The sequence below is a fragment of the Aspergillus pseudotamarii genome (genome assembly GCF_009193445.1).
Source record: "Aspergillus pseudotamarii strain CBS 117625 unplaced genomic scaffold BDV38scaffold_2, whole genome shotgun sequence".
NCBI lineage: Eukaryota > Fungi > Ascomycota > Eurotiomycetes > Eurotiales > Aspergillaceae > Aspergillus > Aspergillus pseudotamarii.
Window position 1 is genome coordinate 433123 of NW_022475016.1, and position 20023 is coordinate 453145.

General features: G+C 48.4%; 6 protein-coding genes across 6 annotated transcripts; 2 read left to right on the top strand and 4 right to left on the bottom strand.

The window, feature by feature from the left end:
* Window positions 1-201: 201 nt before the first annotated feature.
* BDV38DRAFT_64453 (putative C2H2 transcription factor) lies at window positions 202-1413 on the bottom strand. The gene is made up of 3 exons (XM_032063683.1): window positions 1087-1413; window positions 861-930; window positions 202-796 (listed from the first exon to the last, which is right to left on the bottom strand). Exons 1-3 carry the CDS (start codon window positions 1124-1126, stop codon window positions 286-288), a joined length of 621 nt encoding a protein of 206 aa, XP_031919326.1. The 5' UTR covers window positions 1127-1413; the 3' UTR covers window positions 202-285.
* A 2801-nt stretch (window positions 1414-4214) lies between these two features.
* Window positions 4215-7491, bottom strand: BDV38DRAFT_267246 (putative regulator of nonsense transcripts; the record flags this gene model as incomplete). Its single annotated transcript, XM_032056554.1, has 6 exons — window positions 4215-5486; window positions 5526-5861; window positions 5898-7004; window positions 7035-7106; window positions 7137-7233; window positions 7292-7491. The coding sequence occupies 6 exons, from the start codon at window positions 7489-7491 to the stop codon at window positions 4215-4217; spliced, it is 3084 nt and encodes a 1027-aa protein (XP_031919327.1).
* Window positions 7492-8143: 652 nt separating this feature from the next.
* BDV38DRAFT_277290 (snoRNA-binding rRNA-processing protein IMP4) lies at window positions 8144-9115 on the top strand (the record flags this gene model as incomplete). The annotated part of the gene is made up of 2 exons (XM_032058453.1): window positions 8144-8149; window positions 8222-9115. The coding sequence occupies 2 exons, from the start codon at window positions 8144-8146 to the stop codon at window positions 9113-9115; spliced, it is 900 nt and encodes a 299-aa protein (XP_031919328.1).
* Window positions 9116-9331: 216 nt separating this feature from the next.
* Window positions 9332-10945, bottom strand: BDV38DRAFT_64535 (BRCT domain protein). Its single transcript, XM_032063685.1, has 5 exons — window positions 10538-10945; window positions 10268-10480; window positions 10134-10196; window positions 9975-10075; window positions 9332-9883 (listed from the first exon to the last, which is right to left on the bottom strand). The coding sequence occupies exons 1-5, from the start codon at window positions 10710-10712 to the stop codon at window positions 9560-9562; spliced, it is 876 nt and encodes a 291-aa protein (XP_031919329.1). The 5' UTR covers window positions 10713-10945; the 3' UTR covers window positions 9332-9559.
* On the bottom strand, window positions 10946-13819 carry BDV38DRAFT_64585 (bifunctional anthranilate synthase/indole-3-glycerol-phosphate synthase). The gene is made up of 3 exons (XM_032063687.1): window positions 13776-13819; window positions 13668-13716; window positions 10946-13518 (listed from the first exon to the last, which is right to left on the bottom strand). Exon 3 carries the CDS (start codon window positions 13501-13503, stop codon window positions 11179-11181), a length of 2325 nt encoding a protein of 774 aa, XP_031919330.1. The 5' UTR covers window positions 13504-13518; window positions 13668-13716; window positions 13776-13819; the 3' UTR covers window positions 10946-11178.
* A 15-nt stretch (window positions 13820-13834) lies between these two features.
* Window positions 13835-19959, top strand: BDV38DRAFT_64602 (nucleoporin). The gene is made up of 4 exons (XM_032063688.1): window positions 13835-13993; window positions 14052-14994; window positions 15053-18151; window positions 18206-19959. The coding sequence occupies exons 1-4, from the start codon at window positions 13926-13928 to the stop codon at window positions 19559-19561; spliced, it is 5466 nt and encodes a 1821-aa protein (XP_031919331.1). The 5' UTR covers window positions 13835-13925; the 3' UTR covers window positions 19562-19959.
* Window positions 19960-20023: the final 64 nt, after the last annotated feature.

Sequence of the window (20023 nt, forward strand, 5' to 3'; positions counted from 1 at the left end):
AGATTCTTCAGAGCTGCCTGTTGTAAACCACGCGTTCTGAGATGTAGATCGATCCATATAAACCACCCACTGATGTTGTAAACATTGAACGCAAACCCAGAGGCCAGCAGTCTGCATGTGAAAACGCCCGTGGAATGCAAAGCAAAAAAAAAAAAAAAAAAAAAAAAAAAAACAAAGGGGTCAAAGCAAAGCCAAATGAAAAGAGAAAGGAAAACATGTCAACTCATGGAAGAGCTACACGCATTGCAAATTAATATTTCTGATGAGACCACAATCCAAGCCCACTTATCCCTGCGAGACTGCAGTCTGCGGAATCCTCTGCTGCAAATCCGCAACGATTCTTTCCAACTCCTCCAGCCGCCGATCTTTCATTTGGGCTTCGCGTCGCAGTCTCTTAATTTCATTCCGCAGGTCAACACCGTTTTCTTCTTCGTCAGGAATTTCGACCGAATCGATCGAGTCACGTTTTCGCTTGACAGGCGAGGTGACTGGCAGGGCCGCGGTACCATCCAGTTCAGGCACTGGCACAATAGATAGTTCTGACGCGTGTCCGTTGTCGGTATGCATATGGCGGCGTCGAAGATGTTCCTTTAAGTTCTCTTGACGCGTAAATCCGTTGCCTGTGCTGCGATTGCAGTCGGCATATGGGCACATCAAAGGTTTTTTGGCGTTTATGTTTTTCTTGTGCACTTCGCGCTGGTGTCTCAAAAGGCCACCGGAGTACGTGAATCCTTGAATCTTGTCACATCCAGGTTCTAAGCACTTGTAAGGGCGGTCATGTTTATCCATGTGCTTGCTATTTGGTGATGCCATGGTTAGCTTTGTCAGCAATCAAAGGAGTGCATGGGGAAAGCACTTACTTCCATTCGCATGGGCGGCGGAACGTCGGAGGCGCGTGCTGACACTCAGGATGGTCGCAATAAATCTGGCCTGCAGCGTTCTTGGGTGGATCTCGCGCCCGTCTCACCGACAGTCGCGGACGAGTTCCTTCCATGAAACTTGGAGACAGTTGATCAGTCATTTTGGGTGCTGGAGGGAGAGGGTCTTGAGCAGCAGTAACAAGGACAGTTGCAGGCCCGCCGGGACCTTCGCTTCGTGGGCTAGGATAATCAGAACCGTCTCCCATATCGTAGTGGACCCCGCCGTCAATTGAGATGAGGCGGGTTGTTAGGATAGATGAGGACGAGCTAAGAAAGCAACGCTCGTGGATGATAATCGGATTTCAAAGGATCGAGAGTCGTGAAGAGCTCAGGTTGAAGATAAGTGCGCTATAATAAAAAGAAAAAAAAAAAAGAGGCGTCGATCTTGTAGTCCTTCTCAGTGGCACACTGAAGGGTGTAGGTTCCTCAGGAAAACGGGGGGTGCCGAATTTTTCAGGTAACAACAAGGCATCCAGTTCCACTAATGACTAATCAGTCTTGGCAGCAACGCCACTCGATTCAAGGGCTATGCCGAGGTGGGTAATAGTAGTAAAGTAGTAATGCTGAGAACACGGTCAAGGAAGACAATTAATCATAATATAGTTTTTTTTCCCCCCAAAGACCGCTTCACAAAATAAGATAATAAATAACTTCGACCAAAGGGTATCCTGCACACGTGGTCCGATGTAACCGATGGAGACGCGGTGTATTTGTAGGCGCTGAATCACAGAAAGCGGCAACTGCGCAAATCTAAGCGTAGTAGTAGCGAGGTATCAAATCTTTAGGCCTCGACTAATGACTCATTTGCAAGGTTGACGTCAGGCAACCAAATACAACCTGGGTAGTAACGGAGAATGAATACACGACATTAATCATAAGGTAGTTGGGGGAAATGGGTTAAAAGCTGAAGAACATTGCACGGCGCCTTTGGTTCCATCTGGGTTTTGGCATCCGCCACACCGGGATCGCGGCCTCACCGTAACCTGCCAATGAGGACCATGGCACGTGGCTGGGAAAGGTTCTCAGCCACACCGCCATCGCCAGGTGCCGATCAATTAACCACCAAACCGCGTAGTACTGGTAGATGCCACTGCCATCAATATCCACTAGACGACTGTATCCCGCTTGAGGGATAGACCCTGCTGCAGGCTACTCGTAAACTGCCGGATTAAGTTGACACCATCTACCAGGCCACGTCGGGTGTACCGAGCAAACATGACCTCATGGATCGGTACCTAAGGTACCCAATGGGTACATTGCCAACAACTTCTTGCCCAATCTAGGGGCTGCTGAGAAACGCCTGCATCGGGCGGACAGTCGGCGCACCGCTGGTTCAATAGCTGAACTATGATTGGCTTCTCAGGCGAAGGCGAACCAAGGCGAAAGCAATTAGAAAGATGGTTAGACGTTTAAATCTCACCTATACTACCACTGCTATAGTCCATGTGAAGGAAGAGTGAGAAGTACAGAGTAAATACAAAGTTAATTCGACATGTGGATGTTGTTTTCTGTATACATTACTACTAGTACATACCACAGTAGATAGACTTCGCCAGGTGTTAGTTGTCAACGAAACAGTGTCCACTTTTTGACGCTGAAAGTATTCGACACTTGACACCGCAATTTGACCTGGTTGCCTGTCTACGTAAATCATGTTCCTCTTTCTCTCTCTCTCTCTCTCTCTCTCTCTCTCTCTCTCCCTCTTTTTTTTTTTCTTTTCTTTAATGTTACTATAATTTTTTTAAAGTCTCCCTGATGTTTTGGCTTCATCTTTTATTATCTGCACCATCAGCACAACTACTACTACTGTACCGTGAGCACAACCAACGTACCGTCAGCCACAGAACAATAATGCAAGCTAAGCATCACCTCAAACGTGAAAAATAAAAATAAACATAACCTAGTGTATAGGCAAGAACAGGCACCATCATTATGATGGATAATATTAGAATCATGCATGCACCTCAGATCCTAGCACTACTAGTACAGCCTTCAAGGATGAATAAGGGTGGTCGATCCCCCAGTGGCGCAGCTTTGCAATATCAGATTCGGCCGCGACATCCCGAGATGCATGAGCCAATCCTGTCACTCTCAGCTCCTACCGATCCAGCTGGACCAATGTAGCCGACTAAAGGGCGATAATGGATCAATCGCTGTTCATCGACACTGTGGCTGAGTTGGTGGGTAGGTTTACTTTTTCAGCCGTTATCTAGAAGAACTACATAAGAGGTTACTAGATCCTGATCTTCGGTTAGATGGTGCCAAGGTAAGAATTTGTAGATGCCTACTTTTGAGCTGCAGGGCGGTTTAATCTGGTCCTTTACAGCCACAAGGTAGCCAGCTCAGCGTAAATCTACCAGCCCATGGTAAGGTTTTGTGAGCCTACAGTGGAAAGGACAAAGGTCCAGCTGCTATGGACGTGTTGCTCCCTGAGGTATTAGTGCAGAAATAGCTTATAAACGAAGGCAACAATCATATTTCATTTGCTAGGGCTTAGTGACATAGTTGGCAGCGAGTCATAGGATAGGTCCTCCTGCCGACAAAGATCAAATCGTGTGAACAAATGTTAAAAAGGTAAACAATTGCTCGCTCTCCAAAGATATAGGAGGACGGAATCACCATGACAGTGTCACAAGCAAAGCAAAACAGCTACTGAGAGAGTCAAAAAAAATTGAAACAACACAAGTTGAGACGTAAAAAAAGATAAAGAGAAAGTAATGATCCATAGCATCTTCAGATGAGCTCACTCTCGCCATCAGCATGTGAAATTTTTAAGCTTTCCTGTAGCCTGAGAAGTCGCCTGCAAGCCGAACGAATCTATGGACATTCCATTAATCCTCATATGACATAGCTTTGACAGCTAAGGATCAATTCGACAGGTGTCAAATGCATGCCGGACCACTACCAATCCCACTTTGCTTCACGGAGGACCATATTCCTGCCAAGGATACTGGACATGTTCACCCCACAAATGGCACAGTCATTACTTGGACCCTTGGGAAGGTAACGGTGATATCTTAATATAGATATATGTATTGTGGAAGGAAGATACGAGGTTCGAGGAATATTTTCCATCTTCCACCATTTGGCTGAGACATGTTTCCATTGATGCTACCCTGAAGGTGCGGGTTTGTCATGCCCAAAAAGACGGTCAACAACTCGAGCGGCCTCTCAGGTCACCGAAAGATGTTCGAGTGGCCCAACAGTGCTGCGAACAGTCGTATCCCGGGCTTTTGCGAGAGCTGCAAGGTTCTGGTGCCACCCAGACTAGCGTACAACGCAATGTTACCGCAATCAGTCGTAGTTTCCCCCTACCTGGCTCGCAAACGCCGTAGAAACGCTGCGTGTGTCGTCGTCATCAATGATATGGCCTGGTACACCACGAGTAACACGAATGCTGGCAGAGCTTCCACCAAAGATGCTGTTATTATCAGCAACACCAGGCTTGTAGGGTTCGCGACCACCGGATTCGACATAGCGTTTCAAACGGTCGGACTGACTGAGACTGGGCTGTTTGCTCATATCATGGATACTAAGTCCAGCGAGACTCACGCCGCCCTGGTCGACACTCTTGCCATCGATGATGCTTGCAGTAACGTCGGATTCTGTCGCCGCAATGGATTCGCCAGCAATGCTAGGTGCTCCCTTCCCTCTGTTACCATTGGCCCGACGATTTCCTGGGAGGGTAGGCCAAGAGTCTGCGAAGTTCTGGAACATAGGAGGATATCCTGAAGGGATACCAACACCACCAAGAGCAGAAGAGTGTACAGAGGAGACATCGTCAGGAATATAGCCCACCACGGATCCGGTGTCGTGGAAGTCGTTGCGGTGGCCATTTCTTCCATTCATCATTCCACTTGTCACGCTAGAGGCGTGGTTATAAGCCATCTGGAATCGCTGGGGCCCTCTATATGCCTGTTTAGGGCGGCTGAACTGGATTAGGGATTCCTGGAGATTGGACAGAGGGCCCTCAACTAGACAATGCCGTTCTTTGAAGTGCTGCAACAGGCAGTTCCACAAGGGATGTTTAGATAGCACCTTCGGGTTACCAAGGATCGCGAGACCATACTTCGCTCGTGTAAGTGCGACATTGAGACGACGGGGATCGCTCAAGAAACCGATGCCTTGGTGGTCGTTGGAACGCACACAAGACAGGATGATGAAATCCTTCTCTCGTCCCTGGAAAGCATCAACGGAAGCAACTTCGATCTCCTTGTAGTGTTCCTTCTTAAAGGTACCAGTTGCCTGCATGGAGCTAACGATGTAGCTACGCTGGCCTTCATAAGGGGTAATGATACCAATGTCTTGAGGCTGCACCCCAGCCTTGAAGAAACGGGTCACAATTTTTTCCACATTTGTAGCCTCTGTACGATTGAGATAAGATGTTCCAGAGGCGGAAATCTCCTCATTACCCAAGTTCGACCAGAACATCATAGGATTGTCGCTGATGGGCCATGGGAAATCAACATCACGACGAAGACGCTCAATAGATGAAATGCCGTTTTGCAGAGAGCCCTCGTAAAACATGTTCGAAGGGAATTCAGAAAGACAGGGATGCATACGGTACTGCACATTCAAGCGGATAGGAGAGCAACCCAAAATAACGAGTCGCTCAAAAAGCGACTGGTTGAGACCTGCCTTAGCTGCTTTCTTGTTCATAATGACGGGCCCAAGTTGCTGATGATCACCAACGAGGACAACTTGCTTACATCCTAGAACCAATGGAATCATGCACTCCGGTTCGGCTGATTGAGTAGATTCGTCAATCAATACAGTGCGGAACTTGAGTTTCGCGAGGCGTGGGTCACCAGCGCCGACACAAGTGCAGCAAATAACGTCAGCGTTGTTCAAAATCTCGCGCTCCGCTGAACGCGTGAGTTGTTTCAATCGCTTTTCGTCCTGACTCGACAACTCCCCGAGTTCCGACTTGAGCTGATTAAGCTTCAGGAGTTCAATATTGCTATCATTCAAGCGAACTTGCTCATGCAGAGACAAGAAGCCAACGGGAGATTCCACATCTTCACGGGATTTGGCGGTTACACGCACTGTCTTCAGACCGGTTCTGTGAATACGCTCGCAGAGTTGATCAACAGCGACGTTGGAAGGAGCGCAGACTAGGACCTGGCCGCCATTAAGTTTGGCAAGATGATAAATGATGGTAGCTGAAGTGACAGTCTTTCCGGTTCCGGGAGGTCCTTGAATAAGACTCAGTGGTCTCTGTAGGACGCTCTTGACTGCGTTGATCTGGCTACCGTTTAGTTCTGGAAGCCCAGGGACACTGAACTTCTTGGGCATCTGTGTCTTCATTGGTGCAGCAGCGACCTCATGACCCAGGAGCCGATGGAAAATGTAGCCAGAAACGCTCATCTCATCAACTGCGAACGTCTTCATGGCGAGTTGCATACGATCAAAGGAGGTGGACTTCCATACATAGTCGGCAGTAAAATTGTGTGTACACTCTGTAGGCACCGACTTATGATCTCCCTTTGCTCGCAATTCAATAGTAACCTCATCAGACTGGTTATTCGGGATCTTGATGACGTATCCAACCCCTTCCCACTTGGGCCGAAGTTCGCCAGTGTATTTCAGTCGCATTTCGTCTCCCACAGCCAGTTTGACATCTCCAAGCTCAAGCTTTGGTAGAATGAAGCTAGCTAGATGTTTGTTGTTGAGACCAAGATCCCAACGCACAATCAACCCATCCTGCGACTGTGACTCCTTCAACTTCCGGTCATAATCCGCCTCAATCTTGACGAGTGGTCCAAAAATGTTCTGATACTGGAAAGCATCATCATAACGCAAAAGAACAGGGGCAGGTTCGTCATCTACAGCAGTGGCCTTCTCGAGATCTGAAAACGTGGCTTGGGAGTTTTCTTTCCACATTTCCTCCAGTTTCGCAATGAGCTGAGGGCTGAGGTGGCGAGCTCGCAGCTGCTCCTGGTCAGATGGCGCAGCTACAAGCCATGGCAGAAACGAACGATCTTCTATTAGTGGCTGCCAACGAGAAGTATCCCAGTTCATATCCTTAGACGACGGCATGGCGGCACAAGGCTGACGGCATAGTAATACAACGACCGTATCAGACTTCGCTGGGATGAACCCAAGAAGAAAGACGTTCTTAGTTCCACAATTATAGCACTCCAAAATTGTATCTCCGAGAGACGAGGCAGGGTGTAATTGCACTTCCTTGTGTCGTGCTCGAACGAGATGGTTGACAATGTGAGAGGACGAGGTATTTCCACGAGCGCTGCAAAACCACTTGCTGCATGAGAGACATTTCACAACACTGCTCGGGTTATGAATGCCGCAATATCTTGAAGGCGATCTAGGGTTAGCTAAACTTCAATCTAGTGATATACCATGATACTTACGCGCATGCATGTGGCGGAAGCTCCTTTTCCTCCTCTGTGTGTCTTTGATTTTCTGCATTCCCAGCAGCTGGAGCACTAGTTGTACTTTCTAGGTCGTCATCCCCATTATCCGAGCCGTCATCGTCATCGTCATGCCTCCGCGGGCGGAGACCACCAGTTATGTCATCCAAATCCCTTGAATCATCGCCTAGGGCTGCCATCATCGATCGAAATCCAGATTAAAAAACTCTCCCGGGAGTGGCAAAAAAAAACTCCTAATAAGGCGCTATCAAAGAGCTGGAAAGCAGGAATGGTGCAAAGCCGAAACGCCCAGTCCACCACAAATCAGAGTCACGAGTCGGTCATACACGAACTTTCCTGATATATCGTTTGAGGGAATATGGAGGTGAAGGAGCGTTAAGGGCAAACCGGCCGTCTCAGTTGCTGAAGAAGAAAACAAGGCGGTAGGGGAATCTGTCTTGATTTATAAGATAACCCAGCGTGCCACAGTAGAGGGGCAAGAAGAATGGGAGGCTTAGGTCTAGTCTCAGCGATGAATTCTTCCTGGTCTGGAATGGGCGATGCTTTGAGGAAAACTCACATGTAACTCTCACTGATCAGTAACCGAGTCCCTAATTCACCGTAAAGCCTAATGAAGTAAGTCGGCCTGTCCTCGATGGTACAAAGTTGTAATTCACAGGACTCGGCGATTCGATGGTTTGCGATCGGCTCACCTCGTTTTATTATCGGTCTATTTGCCGCCAAATCCCACACAGTCCGGTGGCCTATGCGGACCACCAATGCAATTAAAAAAAGTTGCCCGCCAAAGACAAAGCTTCAACCAGGTTTTTAAAAGACATCCATCCAAACAAAATGCTTGTACGGTTTGGCCCTATCAGGATTTTAATAACCTTCCTGTGAACTGGAAGACTTTTACTAACTGTTTCTTAGCGCCGTCAAGCTCGTGAGCGCCGAGACTATCTTTATCGGAGAGCTTTGCTTCTCCGCGATGCCTCTATCGCCGAAAAGCGAGCCCAGTTGAAGGCTTCGCTAGCTTCTGGAAAACCCCTTGATCCTTCCATCGCAAACGATAAACAGCTTCGCGAAGATTTCAAATATGACGAGTCTTTACCTACCACGGATAAGAAAGATAAGGATGCGGATATGCTAGACCTTGACGATGAATATGCCCTCACATCCGGAGTTGTCGATCCTCGTCCCATCGTCACAACTTCTCGAAACCCGTCTGTCCGCTTAGGCGCATTCGCAAAGGAAATCCGTCTGCTTCTTCCAACATCGATTCGCCTGAACCGTGGTGGTCTGGTGCTCCCAGATCTTGTATCGAGTGCCAATGCTGCGGCGTTGACAGATATGGTTCTCCTGCATGAACATCGAGGAACCCCCACGGCGATGACCATTTCTCACCTACCCCATGGGCCGACGGCTAGTTTCTCACTTCACAATGTCGTTCTTCGTGCAGACATCCCCAATGCTGCCCGTGGGACCGTGTCGGAGAGCTACCCCCACCTTATCTTTGAGGGATTCAAGACCAAACTAGGCCTTCGGGTAGTGCAAATTTTGAAGCATCTGTTCCCTCCGCGCGAGGCTGGAAAGGTTGGCAACCGTGTTGTCAGCTTCGTGAACAGAGAGGACAGCATCGAAGTTCGGCACCACGTGTTCGTGAAGACGAGTTATCGGGACGTTGAACTGGCCGAAGTTGGTCCACGCATGACCATGAGATTGTTCGAGATCCGCGGCGGATCCCTGGAGAAAGGTTCTAGTGGTGATGTTGAATGGGCTCTTACACAGTACACCAGGACCAGCAAGAAGAAGGATTACCTGTGAGCCGGTTCGTTGGCGACGGCTGCAGCGGTTTGGTGCGATGTATCTTTATCTTACGAAGACACAAGAAAAGTCTGTCTTGGCGCTTAAGGTGTTGGAAGGTTTAAAAAGGTTAGCATTTAGCTGTTTAACATCACTGTTTACTATTGTATACCCGTCTAGAGAAACAGATCCTAGGTGTTCTGAATGGATGTCCGCTGATGTTGTATCTTCATGTTATCTCCCATATACAAGTTCTCTTCCGAATGTATGGGGCAGTCATATGAGACAAGATGGCATCAAGCAAGAGAATCTTGTAGCTTCGGCATTTGAAGCTCTAAGTACAAGAAAGAGACAGTGGAGCTTCTGGCTCGCTACTAATGGTTGCTGGCAGTGAAACAAAGAGTAGACTTCGTCCATCAGTAGCACTAACTAGTCAAAAACTCGACTGAAACTGCCGCTTCCAGATTACTTTCCAAAGACATTGGCGCTGCTGGTCGAGCCGTTCTGGATGAAGTCGAGGAACAAGTTCGTGCTGGCTTCGTAGATGTACCAACCCTCATGGGGAGGTACGAAGTTACCTTCACTATCTCTCTTTGGCTCGGGCAGGATTCCGTCCTCACGTAGCGCCCAGCTCTTTCCCGTATATTCTTCGAAAACTCGTTCAAATGCTGTGAGGGCCGTGTCCAAGCTGCTTCCGGTTGGAGCAAGTATCTGGGAGTTTGATTTACCAACACGGCTGTATTTGCATTTGGTTTCATACGTACACGGTTTATCATTGGATTCGTAGATCTGTAGTTACCAAATTATCAGCATTGGCTGTGGAGAATAGATTAACCAACACAATCTGTCGTCAAGAATCAAATTCAGATATGTAACTAACCGTAAGCTGCAATTTCTCGTTACGCTTCGCGATTGTCTGTCGGACAAGCGTTGCTTTGTATGTTAGACAGGCTGTCATGTCCGTGTAAACATGATGTCCCGCTATATTTTCTCACCATCAGCCCCCAAGCCATTCATGCACATGGAGCAGAGGACATACATGTAATGGAACCAGCGTTTTCCCCACGGTTGACAACTAAAGGGCCTTTTATATTTGCTTTTCCTAACATCAATATATGAGTCCTGTTTCAGAAATGAAACGTCATTGGGTATATATATTCAGGGTGAGCATACCTGTAAGCTTGCCTGGGGCTTGTTTTGTAGACTTACCCTGCTGCCTTGGGGTTTTCCTGGCTTTCTCCTTTGCAGCTCTCCTTTCCTCCTTTAGGATATTCTCGATGAGATATGCCTTTTCCCGTTTGGGCGTCCGGTTACGGGAAAGTAGAGAATCCTCCAACCATTCATACGATATTATCTTAACAGTCCCGAGACGTCTGGCTTCTTTGACTTTACTCGAATGCGTTAGGAAAGCAAGAGTCTAGCAATGTAGGTTGGGAAACTAACCTGCGGGGATGTTGTTCATATAGGCGTCTTTGGTTGTAACTAGGTGCGTCACATCGTGAGTGACTTGCTTAGAATACCTTCCGCCGTTTGCTTGAACCCATTGCGGAATTTTATTACCGCTGTCTCCAAGCCTCCCAGCCGAGCATAAGTGAACCCTTGCAAAAGACTTGCCCATATTGAATATATGAGTGTAGTTGGGCGGCTGGGTTCTGAGACAGGGTGGGTAAATCGTCGGAAAGAACTTGTAGACAAGGAAATCAGATGATCTGGCAAAAACTACATCTCAGCTAGGCTGAGTGAAAGAGCTAGCTTAGATGGAAAGTAGGGGAAAAAATAATCCGTAAGAATGGGATGATTCGTAAGGTCAAACTAGCAACGATGAGCACATTCCTGGTATGACTTAAAAGTGAGAGTTCGAGCGTAGTGCGCAACCCTTGAGTCTATACAGAACTGTTGGCAATAACACATCTGCTTTGAGACAGTTAATTGGGTCTTGAAACTAGCTCATAAACCGAAAGTGAATTGTGGCCCGAAAATGAAGTGTAGAGTCATTACTCGAAAGACAAAAGGAAACTCATTAAAGATCATCGCTGCGGATCTGTGACAAGTTGCTGGTATCTGAGAACAAAAAAGCCTATGGATTACTGTTGAAGTCCTCTCACTGCCCGCACAAAGGCATGGATTTTACTTGGATCCTGAACGCCATCCGACTCCACACCAGAACTGACATCTACCCCAACAACCTTGTAACCTGATTTTCCTAGCTTCTTGATGGTGTCGGCAACATTTGTGGGATCTAATCCTCCAGCCAAGATAACACGCAAGCCAGCATCGCTGTCCAGAACATTTTGAACACCGGACTGGTCGAGCAATTCACCCGATCCACCAGCTCCAGAATCAAGTAAGGGCAAGGTGTGGTAGGCTCTTCGTGCAATTCCAGTCTCGTCAAGACCGAATTTGCGGATGACAGGCACCGGTATTAATCTAGTCCATTCTAATGGCTCAGAACCGTGCAACTGAACCACGTCGAGCTCAAGCTTTTGTTGCTGCTCCAGGATGTATGACAATGGCTGATTCTGAAACACGCCCACGAGCAGGGCACGGTTGGGATGGCGTAGGACATTAGTGGAATGATCAAAGTAATCAACCGAAGCTGCAGTTGGTGTTCCTTGAGTCGTCGAAGCGGAATGAGGGGCAGGTCGCTTCGTGGACTTCACAACTTGAGAAATTCGAAGAGCAACATCATCTGAAACAGTTCGCTTTCGTCCCTGTACCTGAATAATACCAACTAAATCAGCACCAGCCTCGATTGCCGCCCGAGCCCCATCTTCAGATCGTGTACCACAAATCTTGATTAAAGGCGAGGTTCGAGAAGTTTGAGAAGATTTCTCGGATGTCCCCCCGAGAAGCTCTGCAACAAAAGCAGATGTGTCAGATGCCCGCATAAGTGCCTCTCCCACGAGAATTGCTTTGACGCCTTCCTTCTTGTAAGCCTCGACATCCTTGGGCCCGGAAATTCCACTAAGAGCGCAAACAATAGTATTCTCGTTAACCTGATCCATGAGACGACTCGTGGTACCGAGATCAACCTCGAAGCTCGTCAAGTCTCTGTTGTTCACGCCAATCACCTCGGCTCCAAGCTGGACCGCAATCTTCATTTCTTCCGGCGTATTAACTTCAACGAGAGGCTCCATGCCTAAGCTGCGAGAATAATGATACAATCTTGTGAGAAGCTCGACGCTTAGCATCTTCACGATGAGCAGAATAGTATCAGCCCCGGCAAGACGGGCTTCTAGAATCTGATATTCGTCGAAGACAAATTCCTTCCTCAAGATTGCAGGTCTATTTGTAACTCCCTCTAAGCTCTGACGAACGGCACGCAAGTCGTCGATGCTACCTTTGAACCATTCTGGCTCAGTGAGAACAGAAATAACGCTGGCGCCGGCCTTAGCGTACTCTCTAGCCTGGGCAGGGGCGCACGCGTTCTCTGCAATCATACCCTTGGAAGGGGAAGCGCGCTTGATTTCAGCCATAAGAGACAATGGATAAGGTGATTGCCTTAGACGGGCAGGGAATGAGACTTGTGGAGGAGCAATGTTGAGGTCGTAAGCAGCCTGAAGATCCGCAGGCCGTTGCGAAGGAATATTCTTCTGGATGGCAACAGCAGCCCTGCGGTGATCATATATCTTTTCTAAGATGGAAGTCTTTTTGTCTACCTTCGGGGTGCTATTCGAGGCAGCCAACCCAGTTGCAACAGAAGTGCCACTCTGTGCACTGGATTGTTTGCCGTTACCCTCCCATGTACCCGCCGTAAGTTTGAGGAAGTTCCTAAACATCCCTCGGCCGTACTGGGTGAGAATACTTTCAGGATGAAACTGGACGCCTTCCACTGCAAGCTGCTTGTGTCTCACACCCATGATAACGGTCTTGTCACTGTCCTCACCCAACTGGGCGTAAGACGTCACCTCCAAACAGTCAGGAATTGTTGAGTGTGTTCCAGCAAGGGAATGATATCTGGTCACGGCGAGGGAGGCCGGCAGCCCTTCATATGCACCTTTGCCGTCATGTTTTATCACCGACGTCTTACCATGCAAGATCTCTCCTGTGACATCGACTTTGCCACCGAAGGAAGAGATAATGCATTGCTGACCCATACAGACACCAAAAACCGGTACTTTACCGCTGAAGTATTGAATTGCAGCATTACTGATTCCAGCGTCGGTTGTCGGATGGCCCGGACCAGGACTGACGACCAATTGGGTCGGCTTTTTGGCGATCAACTCTTCCAAGGATAATTCATCATTGCGAAACACCTGGACGGTGGCGCCCTCAAGGACCAGATACTGATAAACATTCCAGGTAAAAGAATCGTAATTGTCGATCAGAATGACATTTGATGCGCTATCAAGCCGTGCGGCTTTAGTGGGATGGTGGGGGGAGTGGTCAACGAGATCGGAGCCCGCCATGACGAAGACCTGGATCTGAGAGGCGTATTAGTCAATAAGTGAAAAGAACAATATACGTGAGAAGCATAAGTGCAAACAGCAATCTATCAATCAAGCAACAACCCTAACTCACCTTTTTTGAAGGGTTGGGCAACGAATTGTGTAACGCGGGGAGTTTGACTCACTGAAGCCGCATCGGATAAATCGCCTTCCCAAACGGGCTTGTCTGTCAAACTGCACAAAATTTAGCCTCACCGCCTAGCACTAAACCAAGATAGGAATTGATTGTTGACCTCAGCCAAAAGTGCTCCTTGAATATTTGAGTTCCCGCTCTCAGCTTCCTACACTTAGTGCTTTATCGACCTTACTCATTTTAGGTCCTTCATACCTGTGCATAAAAGCTGTATCTTTCGAGGTCTTAGAATGATATAGCTGTTGCGCCAATGGCTCCCGTTCCGGAAGCCTATTTCCCGTCCCTGGACAGGTGCTTCTCCGGGGACGTCCAGCTTCTGTACGCGCATCTGCAATACTTACAACGGAGAGTAAGGCTAACTGCAATATCCCTTTAGGTCCTGGAAGAGAGCATTTCTCTACACATGCAACCCCGAGGATGACGTAGACGATACCGGCAGTCTCCATGCTTTCTTGTCGCACCCAGAAAGCGTTCAGCTTCTTGCAAATTGTTTGGACGGGTTCACCTCCTCTTCGGCGAAAACAAAGTCAGATTTTGAGTCGAAAACGGCTGCGATCCACGCGGAGACCACAGCGCAAGCTTCATATAACCTAAAGGAACTCAAAGAAGACGCCTTGTGGCTGAGCCAGAAAGCCGGTATCGACGAAATCAGCGCCCTAAGAATTGCAGTCTTAGAATGGCAGAACCGCCCTGCTACGCGCCTTCTGTCTGGATTCTCTGAAGAAGAATCTACAAGTTTGCAAAGCGCAGCTGGTGTCGAGAACTTTCGCATGTCGCTGGCTGGACCCAGCTTTGCTGAAATTTTCAGTCAAAGAGTCAGTCGTGAGGACAATGCCTCGAGTTTTGTTTCTGAAGAAAGTAGGCGCCTGCGTCTGCGAGAGCTTTACTTGTCGGAAAGGACACATATTATAAAGACGGCTCGGAGGCTATTCGCGCTCTCTCTGCGCAGCAACGTCAACGAACCCGCTCCGCAAAAGTCCGAACAGAAACGGAGGAGTGACTTATTGTGCCAATTGGGAGCGACACTCTTCAACGACAGGCTTTCTGGCGATAAATGCCGCACATTCATTCAAGCATGCATCAAAGCTATCCAGGGCCGACTTTCGGCATTGGAGGGTGATGGAGGATGGCTAGGACTCGCTGAAAGTAGCGAGGCCGTGGACGATCTGTGGCGAACGGCTCTTGTTGAAGAGATATTGCACATTGTGCAAATTCTGTTCCTACAGCTCCAATCATCTGCGGAGCTTCCTTCCGCCGATGTTTTCGTGTCCTGGCTTCGTCTCATGGGCGATTACAACTTCCTTGAGCCACTCCAAATTGTGAGTAGTACTAGACTTCATTCCTGCTATCAAATTTTAAGAAGCTGACCCCATAAAGCCATGCCAGAATCCGCCAGAAGTATTACTCCCTCTTCAGGCTTTCGTGAGCTTGACGACCCTTGCATTCATGAAGCTACCGCTTACTATTCCCTCTATCATAAATAAAACTCGTACGCCAGAGCCAAATACGAAACCACCGTATTTTCTCTCGAAGGATGAGATTGGTCAGGTGAATGAGATTTTTGTCTCTGCGGTGGTGGAGTCCAAAGTTGCAAGCCCTGCGGCATTCGCGTGGGGACTGGTTTTAAACACTATGAGAGAGCTTGCCCTCAACGACAAAGAGAACCGGGAGTTGGAACAGTTTCACAGCGCAGTTGACTCATTTCAATCGAATACCCCTCAATCTACGGCAGGCGGAGCTTCAGAAATTTCACTTTATGAGGAGTTATTAGAATGTGCACGAACTCCGAAGTACACGGCTGATGATTCTATAACCCTGTTGACCTCGGATGAAGTGAAAATCATGGCATTTGAGATTATCATGAACCTGGCTACCAAAGTTGGCTCCACGTCTGCAGTTGACGACATGTTAACGAACCGTTGGGCTCGAACGGTGCTCCTGGATCTCATTCGAGTGGCCGTGGTGTACTTGGATTATTCACCCGAAATTGTGGAATCAGTTCTGGCGATTCTTGTGGGCTCATCCACAGAACCTCTATGGCCCATAAATAGTCTGGCCTCACCTTCTAGTGACCCACGGTATGTGTTTATCAAGGATGACCTCTTGATGGACAATATCTTTCGACTAGCCCGGTCGCGATTCCCTTATGAGACAGTGCCATTCTTGAAGCTCTGCCGCGCTCTTATTAGCAAAGACCTGGTTAGTGACGAAGGAATTCCGGAAATCCTCAATGAAATGGAGAACATGGACACATTTACTCAGGCCGTACCACCTGATTTCCAAGGGTACGAGACGATACGGGAGGATGAGAACGCAAATTTCGTTACTCTCGTTGACTCCCTTCCAATGATTGGCTCATCCCCTCGAAGGCAGTTATCCGAGAACCAAACCAACAATGCTCTAGTTGTCACGGGCTCATCTCAAGTTCCGTCTACAACAATTGGGCAAGTCTTGTCCGAGTCAAGGCCCGCTGTTATTATGTGGCAGCACCGGTATTCTTCGTTGAGTTACCTTGGAAGTTGGCTAGAGGAATGGAATGAGAACGGAGGATATTCCGCAGGATGGGGAGAGGACTCTATCGCGGATATCATAGGGCTCTTGGCAGATCTCCTCATTACCTCTAAAGATACGCAACGTCAAAATGGAGATGATTCAGGCGCTAAGAGGATCTTGGAGATGGCAAGCGATGGGTTAGCCCGTCAAAGCGACATTGTTTCAGTGGTACTCGACATTCTCGAACGTAATCTGTCTCATATTGGCCCTAGAGCAGGTTCTGAGGTTGTTTTGGACTCTGTTATTGCCTGCCTGCGGTTTATCACTGCTCTTATTGAAGTTTTACCTGGCAGAGTATGGCCGTTCCTGTCTCGGAGCAGCCTTTTGGGTTCTGATGGCAAAGGCGGCGTCATGACAGCAGTCATCTCCGCGCTCGAGGTCACATCAGGCGAATATCCCTTCCTCCTTAGCTGCGTACGTTTTTTCGAGTCCATTGTTGACGACTCTGTCTCTCGTGCTGTACTGAGGAGAAGCCCCAACAGCATAATGGGCAAGACAGCAACTGTTTCTGATTGGACTGCTGGCGTTCCATCTCATATGATGAGAGGAGTCCTCTTGAACTTTGTTCGAATAATGGTCGAAGTATACAACAGCAGCATCAATTGGCGATTTAACTCCCCCGCGCAAAGATATGAGATCAACACCGCACTCGCCAAGACATTCGAAAGAATGCTCTACTATGCTTATGGCACAAATGACACTACTAAGCTGGATGCAAAAGTTACTGGTGTGCTGTCGTCCTCGGCGACGTACCTCCTAGAAGTTTTACGACCGCATTCGATAGATGATCTTCCTTTCAACCCGATCCTTCGACTCATTGCTGACGGCCTTCAAACCCCGCCCACCTTATATCTTCGGTACTTAACACTGGTAGAAAAGCAAGTGAATTCGACACTTGTTCTCTCGACCAGACTTTTACAGGCCGCCCAGCTCCTCGAGACACCGCCGTCGTTATTGGAAGAGCAACTGTTCAAGGCAGCGCCGGTCCTCGTTAAATTATATGCACTGCATGACGCCTATAGACTACCCATTATATCTCTTCTTAACACACTTATCACAGGCGCAGCTTTGAATTCTGATAAAGAGCCACCGTCCCTGATTGGCCATTTGGGAGCCGAGTCATCCTGTCTCTTTCTCGATGTCCTATCCCAATTTGACAAGCCGTTAAGTGATCGGAACCTACAATTAGAAATATGGCAGCTATTGTCAACATTTGTCACCAAGCGTCAGCAGTGGCTTGCCGTCTATATTCTTACAGGATCGTCTCCTCGTCAAACACTTAAGAAGACCCACGATCAAAAGGCCCCGGCTATGAGAGGAACACCGTTCCTGAAGATTGCTCTGGATACGCTCTCAAACATCGACCAAGTCGATCTTCAGGTGGCTCTTGCGTTGCTAGAGTTTGTCTCTCATGCCCAGGAAAATTGGCCCTGGGCTACCTCTGAGCTGAGGAAGCACTCCCTGTTTTTCACCAACCTCGTGCAATATGTCTCGAAGTTGAAGATAGCGTCATTATCTGTGGTGGATCAGATATTTACTACACGAATTGCAGCTGTCGTCGCTGATCTCTGCACCGTGTATTTGCATTCCGCAAAGGAAATGCAGGATCGGTCCTTCTATAAGACTTTGATCCCTCTTGTGTCTTGGTACGCGATGGATGCAGTTGAGGTCTCGGGGTACAATGCCTCACTACACGCCAACTTGAAGAAGAATTTTGAGATGAGGTACTCGGGCTGCAAGCTCGCTGATTTTAAAAGGACGACATTGCAGCCTCGCACTCTGGGCCATGACTATTGTTATGATATTCGCCTCGGCGAAAAACTTCTCTCTTACGATTTCGCATGGGCGGGAACCCGAAACCAAGGTTTTGGCCAGGAGTTCGAACGAGCTAATCTCAATCTGTCACTGATTGAGGCTAAAGTGGTATGTATTCGTGCAATCCTCATATGAATGGGCTCTGATAGTGTTTGATCGCAGTCGCTCCTCCATAGCTGGAAATTCTTCGCCATCGAGCATTGCTCAGACTTTATGACGGATCGAGAGGTTCAAAAATCGATGGCTGTAGTCGTACAGAGATGCCTTGATGCCAACATCAATGGCGTCCCACAAGAAGCGATCTTCGCGCGTATTCAACAAACCCGAGTAGATTTTGCACAAGCTCTACTCCAACGACTTGTGGAGATCGGATCTCGGGGTGCTGAAGTCTTTGGTCTGCTTGGGGTAGTGTGGGATGCATTGCGCTCTCGCCGCGGAACGTACGAGGAGGCAATCATCAATGACGACACCGAGTATTACCGGTCCCTTCTCAATGTGCTCTTCCTTGCCCTTCAGTTCCACCATGACTCACCTTCACGGACAGCGCCCGAAACGCTCAGTAAGAAAGCTGAGGTATCATCTGACTTAGGACTGGTGGTCGAAATTGTAAAGACTGTGGTTGCTCAAGGATTCAAGTCTTTGACTGCGTACTTGCACGATCAACCAGAGAAGTGCACACCGAAGGACTTTGCCATCATAACGGCCATCTTGCAAAGCTGCTTACAGGTGAAGAATGTTGATCGGGTATACGAGCATATCGTTTATCATATTGCCGATAATGATACAGGCCGCCATGCAACTTCTCTGTTTTCGTGGGCCGATCAACTGGCTGTGGCTGGTGATCCCATCTACGGAGAACTCAGTATCTCGTTCCTTGTTAAACTATCGACCATACCCATGCTGGCAGAACATCTTGCTGTCGAGGTGGTTTTGGTCAGACTCTCTACATGTCGGCTGACAAATATCCTGCGACAGCCCAAGGGCTTCGGCCCCTTTGATCCGGTGCCCAGGATGTATGCTATCTGGACCGGCGGTATTCTTCCCCTTTGCCTGAACCTCCTCTACCACGTCATTCGCACAGCGCCCGAAGTAGCAGCCTTCCTCAATCAATTCAAGGGCCAACTTACGCGGGCGTCCGAGGCGTTTGCTGCCGACCGCACGGCTGGGTCTACGACCCGGCGCATCTGTCTGAGCATGACATCTGAGGCTTACTCACTAGCACTGATCTCCTTCATATTGGATCGATTCCGCGAAGCAGGACCCAGTGCCGGCATGGATGCTGAGTCAATCCAGGAACTCAAATGGGATAGAGCACATGTCAAGGAGGACATTGAAGATCTCCTAGAACGAAGACAACTCCTTCGAGCACGGATCGTGGCCACCAACGACAAGGAAGCGGAGCTGTTACGTCAGAAACCATTGAATGCTTCATCATCGGGGGCCGAGAACCGACTGGAGGAGAAGATTGTGAGCGAGTTGAAGGCCACGCTGGTCTGTCTTGGGGGAGAGGAGGCGTAATGAAGCTAATGTATCCATCTCATGTTGTGCGCAATTTCAAGGTGTCTATGTGGTTGTTTCTTGATATGTTTTTACTCCCTCCATGGCTTGTTCAGGGTTGTCCTCTAAGATATAGCGTGATGTTTTTGGTAGGGAATGGCAGACGGTGGGGAGTGTAGAAATTTTATATCGGTATTCCATTGATTGAACATACAAACCACATAACGGTCTTTGCCTTTCCTTCCCAGACTGGTGTCAGAAAAACATGGAATGATGTAAGCGGCTAAATATCCCAGCATAGCCGCCGTTTAGGTGGTACACTCCCACGAATTGAGAGAAACTCCGACTGCTCCTCAACCGTGTTACATACCTAGGGTGGTACAGGGCGCCTCTCATTTCCCCTTTAAAAACAAACTGTCAAAGACCCGAGGTCATGAAGCGTTTACTTCCTCGGGATCTCCGCTCGGGGAGAAGCTGATTGGT